Here is a 6,007-nt window from a genome sequence, read left to right as displayed (position 1 = left end):
TCAAAAAATCAGCTGGAATTTATTTTTAACAATTCCATTTCGAAGACGATTTATTTGAACAATATTCGCTGTTAACAGTGCTCAATTAACTAATAAACGAAACCAATCTTACTAATAACCATGAGATGGACTGTGCACCTTGATGGTGGCCCAATGAGGGTAAACCATGCTGCTGTTTGTATTGACAACAAAATCTACTCGTTTGGAGGATATTATTCATCTGAAGAATATAAGGATTGGGAGCCAATTCCTGTTCATGTCCTGAATACTGCTACATTACGTTGGTCAGCAGTCAATTATAAAAAGAATGATGTGGTTCCATTCCAAAGATATGGACACACTACAGTCGCGTACGGGGACAAAGTAAGTTGGATTGAAACAATCTGTTTATTTATAAAACCACTATAAATAAGTATACAGGTATTTATGTAAAATTCTATCTTGACTTTCAGGTTTACATGTGGGGCGGGCGAAATAATTCTGTAGCATGTGAAACGTTATCTTGCTTTGATACCAAGACACTTGAATGGAGCGCCCCTGCCGTGTCCGGAATGGTGCCCTTCGCCAAAGACGGGCACTCGGCCTGTGTGATTAGAAACAAGATGTATATCTTTGGAGGATTTGAGTATCTCACTGATACGTATTCCCAAATTGTACATTGCCTTGACTTGGAGACAATGAATTGGACTCTAATGGATCCCACCGGAGCGATTCCTTCACATAGAGACTTCCACACAGCAGTTTCTGTTGGTGACAGGATGTATATATTTGGAGGCCGGGGAGACTTAAACAGTCCCTATAACTCCCAAGAAGAAGTATACTGCTCACAAATCTTTTATTTAGATACAGTGACAGAAAAGTGGATGGCTCTCAACCCAAGAGGAACATGGCCTGAAGGAAGACGCAGTCATTCTGCATGTATGTTTTTAAATATAATTATAATATATCAAGACAATGATTTTGTATTGTATCTGCAACCAAACATTATTCCTCATGATGATTTGATGAAATTTCAGGGCTCCACAACGGTTTCATGTATATTTTTGGAGGATTCAACGGAAACACAAGAACTCATTTCAATGATCTCTATAGATATTCATTTAAAGATAATTACTGGCAGTTTTTGAATGTCAAGGGTGCAGTACCCTGTAAGAGACGACGCCAAGCGTGCTTAATATATGAAGATAAAGTTTATTTGTTTGGTGGAACCAGGTAACTTTGTTGAATTCAAGACTATTTCAATTTATGAATATTTAAATAACCACTAGCTGTTATGTTAATAATCTTAACAACATTATGTTCCAGCCCCTGTCCCCATCAGAATATACGTCCCACAGATAACTTGGATGATGACCCAGAGAAGTTGATTGATAACAGTGATCTCCATGTGCTTGATTATGCACCGACTCTCAAGACCCTTAGTATTCTCACTGTGTTGGAACACAACCTAGAACATTCTTGGTTGCCACATGATATCTTGTAAGTATAATGCACCTTAGAAGTGTGAGTGTGTATGTTTGTTTGTTACTTTTTCACGTCTAAACAGGTGGAGCGATTTTAATATTAAGATGGAGTTAGCTGACACCCTGATTAACACATAAGCTACATGTCCAGTCAGCATCAAATAGTTCATTACACCCAGTGGCCAAAAAGTTGACATCACAACTTTACTCCAATATTGTAACAAAGACGTGTTGCGAACTTTTTGGCTACTTTGGGTGTCACGAACACCGGTGGCTACTGGCACAGCAGCTAGTTATAAATAGTTTGAATATTTACCTTAACTGGGGTTGCAATGGTAATTTCTCATGGGGCCTTACTTTATTGAGCTTATTAAGTATTTATACATATAGAAGTTTTAAGAAACTTGACAATAGGTATAGCGTAAAAATGTAAATCCTCATTACACCACATTACACACCAAAAATCAGTACATTTAGAACATAGGTATGACATGGCCTGTTTTCACAGTATTTATTATACATTATTTATTTTATTATTTTACGCTTTTCAGACTCGACATCCGCGCCATGACATTGCCTAACAGGATCAGCAGGCCATTTAACCAATCGGGCTGACAGGTTCGACAGTGGCATTGAATTGGATTGCCACAATTTAATGGGTTTCCCATGATAGTCACAGAATATTAAACGTCTTCTTTCATTCTGACATCTCTGTGCAAAAATGTTAACGATATAATAAATAAGCAACCTATCTGGACTGCACATTCTTCAAATTAATGTAGTTCTTCCTTATGAAAATATCAATAATAGTAATAATTGTTCCACAACTCCAGCAATTGTAGTCCCGAGATTAAGAAGTAAAGATGACTCAAAATGAGGAGAAGTACTTTAATTTATTGATATGAGTATATTTATATTTTATGTGATGTTGTCTGGTTAAGAATGAGACAAAATTCTGAGATGCATGTAACAATTTTTATATGCATAATTTATAATTTTTAAGAGAAGATACTGATAATTATTTTCATTATCTTTATATTCACTCTATTTGTATGTTCATGATTAACAAAAATGCCCTGTTTGAAAAATCTACATATTTTAATATTTGTTAAGATTAACCATGTTTTATAGACTCGGCGTCAAATAAATCGCACCTCCCGCCACAAGCACTTTCAAACGCATCCCCACTTCTCACCAATATTGGTACGATTTGAAAGCCTGGTTCTAAACAGGCCCTGTTTAGAACCTGTTTAACAGGGAAGGTGTTTGTTTACCCCAAAAATGGGTCTTTAGAAGGATCCAGTGTCTCTTAAAGCGACAAGTAGTTACCTACGCTTGAGCCAACTTTTATGGTTATAAAACTGTTAAATTGGGATTAATCGCTATCCATCTGTTAAAGACGACACGTGAGATCATTGTTTTTATAACCACAAAATTTGGTCCCATATTTATGGTACCTGTTAATTGTTTATAAAAAAATTAAATGTTCTTAAGTTTATTTATTGGGATTTCAAATAACACCATTAAAGGCACCATGATTGTGACAGCAGAAAATCTTTAAAGTTATTGTCACGGGAGATGCGATTTCTTTGATGCAGAGTGTAAAAAGATTTTAAATAAAGAGAATTCGGAGGAAAACGAACAATCCACTATCTTCCTGTTTTCTGTACATGGGATAAAACATGATTTTAGTGATTGTTATAAGGATACATTACATTTCTTTGGCTATAATCCTGTCAAAACTAGTAATTTTATGTTTCATTTGCTGTACAAGTATTGCTTAGGGGGCACTTTTTGATTAGCCCACATTGTTGTTAATGGCGTTACAGTTATGGAGAAAACACCCTTTGTTATTGCTGGTATAGATAGATAGCTAATATTGGTTATGTCCCAAGTTCAGATTGTATTTTCAATGTTCCTCGAAATATGTATTTTTAGCAATTGGCAAGGGCAACTTATACTAAGTCATTTATCATGAAATAAATAAAAAAAATAATGTCATTAAAAACTTATTTTTATTCATCTTCTTTAACAATATGTTTTCTTCGCTCAGAAATATGTGGCACGGCTCCCTTTTTACTGTGGGCTCTTTTGTTGGCTTCTTTCCTCTTGTTCTTCTCTTTTATGATTCTATGTTCCTTCTGAGCGTTGTACACATGTTTAGGAACATGTCTGTGACGAGCAATCCGTTTAACTTGAGGGTGGTTAGCAAACTTTTCTTTCAAAGCATCTGCATAATGTAAAGCTGTCCTTTCACGGGGCTTGAGCTGAAAAGACATTATATTAGGCATTTATAAGTAGGATATTATACTATAAAAAAGACAAGTTTTCTACTGAACCATACTATTCCCTGATTTTCAGTTATCAGCTTTAGGCAGTTCGATTTTTTAAGTTATTTATTTAAAAGCTAGTTTGAGAAGCGGCTCGTAATTACTAAGAAATTTTAAATAAGAATAATACTTACAACTCCAAGTTTTTCAGAAGCTCTGGCTTTCCACATCCTAATATTCATTTCATCAGACCCGGAGAGTACATATTTGTTGTCCAAAGACCACTTGACACAGGTCAGTCTTTGCATTCTCTTTGTATGATAGACGTCTCTAGAATGTCCTTTGAGACTTTCAAATATTCTGACAGTTTTGTCGTAGCTGCCAGCCACAAATTCTCTGCCAGTAGGTGCATAGTCAACGTCAATAACTGCTGATGTGTGGTCTACGTGGATGTTAATGGGATGGTCGAGTTTCCTCACATCAAAAGTGTACAAACTAAAATTAAAATAAAACATTATTTAACAACTACCCAGAACATTAAGTTGTGGGTGGAAGACATTATTTATTAATAAACAACTTTACAATTTAAACAAGTGTAAGTAAGAATAGGACACCTTAAACTATAATAATTTATAGAACTCCATTGTTTAATAGACTATTAAAATTAACATTTTAGGAAAAGGTTGTCTGTGATAAGAGTTCAAAACATACTTACTTGTAGTCTTCATTAGCTACAGTGAATATGAAGGCCTCCATGGGATTCCAAGCTAAAGCATTGGACCTCAATTCCATGACAACTTTCCTGAGAGGACCTGATTCACGGCAGTCATATAAAATTATGCTTCTGTCACTTGCACAAGATGCCAGCAAATTGTGTTCCACCTGTAATCAAAATAAAAACATTTTACATTATAGTATTTCATGAAGAAAATATTAATTAAATAGCAATAAATTGAGATAAACTACCTGATTAAATGCTACATGATGGAGACTGTCAACACCCCACTTAAAAACTTTGACTGGTTCATTCCTTGTATTCTCCCACAGTTGACAATGTTCTCCACAAGTGGCAAAGATTGGCTTCACTCTATTATGAGTTACACCAGTCACAACAGACATACTCAGTAATGTGTTGACTGGATCCTCGTCATCGGGTGACTGAACCTCACTCTTCCATAATTTGATAGTTTTGTCATCGCCAACGCTAGAGAAGCATTCCCCACTCGGTGTGTAACAAAGAGAACGGACCCAACCCTCGTGAGCTACAAAATTGCGGGTACACTTTCGAGCAGCCAAATCCCATACTCTGATCTCCCCATCGAAGGCCCCACTCGCCAGAACTGCTAGCCTATTAGGATGCTTAGCCATAGATGAAACTCCATCTCTGTGTCCGTCTAGGTTCCCCACAAATGGCTTCGCAAACACTCTTTCCAACTTGACAGCATTTAGAGCTCGTACATATTCTCGCGGTGCTTCAAGTGGGTGTAAGCTGGGGTCGTAATTTCTAGGCACTGAAATAATATTATTAAAATGTATTCGAGAGATATCAATGTAATAAATTACATTAAACAAAACCAAACTTCAGTCTTACGTTTGTGTATATCCTTTTTAGTCGCTCGCATATAATCTTCAGGGTTTCTGCTTATAACTTTTATTTTTACATTAGACATTTTACGTAATTCTTAGTGTTTGCCCTTTTTCTTAGCAATCAATACCAATAAAAAATATTTTTGAGCTGAAAATGAAATCTAACCTCTCTGTTTGCAAAAATAATAACACGCGCGCGCATACTACTTTGACATTGACTGACACTGACAATGACAGATTTTTTTTTAAACAATCCACAGACTCTGTCCAAAGATCTGTTATTACTGGAATTACTCATTCGTGCGAATGCGAGGCGAATGGTAAGGGCGAATAGCACGCATTGCATACAGTTTTTTAAGTATAAACTTAAAGACGTGTTAATTGTGTTTTGTATTCAAACATTAAGAGCGCTTTCACATTAAGGCGATTTAACAAATTCGAGGCGATTCGACAAACGCGCGCCAGACGCGCTACCGAAAAATTTCATTGTATGTGACAGCGGAATGCATGTCTTCACATTTGCCGCGCTGCTATTGCTCTAACTAATTAAGTGTGAGTTATCGAATTCACATCAATTTTCGTTACAGAGCATTGATTTACATTAGGGCTCCTCCATAGTATTGTTATATCATTGGAATTGTCTGTCCTGTCATCTGTGATATCTGTCACTAATGTCAGTCAATCAAA

At 36.1% G+C, this 6,007-nt stretch overlaps 2 protein-coding genes across 2 annotated transcripts; one reads left to right on the top strand and one right to left on the bottom strand.

Moving 5' to 3' along the window:
* Positions 1-2,890, top strand: LOC114355437 (kelch domain-containing protein 3). Its single transcript, XM_028308276.1, has 5 exons — positions 1-363; positions 453-918; positions 1,017-1,212; positions 1,306-1,479; positions 2,015-2,890. Exons 1-5 carry the CDS (start codon positions 121-123, stop codon positions 2,076-2,078), a joined length of 1,143 nt encoding a protein of 380 aa, XP_028164077.1. The 5' UTR covers positions 1-120; the 3' UTR covers positions 2,079-2,890.
* A 315-nt stretch (positions 2,891-3,205) lies between these two features.
* LOC114355436 (DDB1- and CUL4-associated factor 13) lies at positions 3,206-5,534 on the bottom strand. Its single transcript, XM_028308275.1, has 5 exons — positions 5,325-5,534; positions 4,700-5,244; positions 4,449-4,615; positions 3,928-4,228; positions 3,206-3,730 (listed from the first exon to the last, which is right to left on the bottom strand). The coding sequence occupies exons 1-5, from the start codon at positions 5,401-5,403 to the stop codon at positions 3,479-3,481; spliced, it is 1,344 nt and encodes a 447-aa protein (XP_028164076.1). The 5' UTR covers positions 5,404-5,534; the 3' UTR covers positions 3,206-3,478.
* Between the last annotated feature and the right edge of the window lie 473 nt (positions 5,535-6,007).

The sequence above is a fragment of the Ostrinia furnacalis genome, unplaced genomic scaffold (assembly GCF_004193835.3).
Source record: "Ostrinia furnacalis isolate ACB-3 unplaced genomic scaffold, ASM419383v2 OfSCF2409, whole genome shotgun sequence".
Classification (NCBI taxonomy): Eukaryota; Metazoa; Arthropoda; class Insecta; order Lepidoptera; family Crambidae; genus Ostrinia; species Ostrinia furnacalis.
The sequence above is the reverse complement of the archived record's forward strand: the minus strand, read 5'-3'. Positions and strand labels throughout refer to the sequence as shown.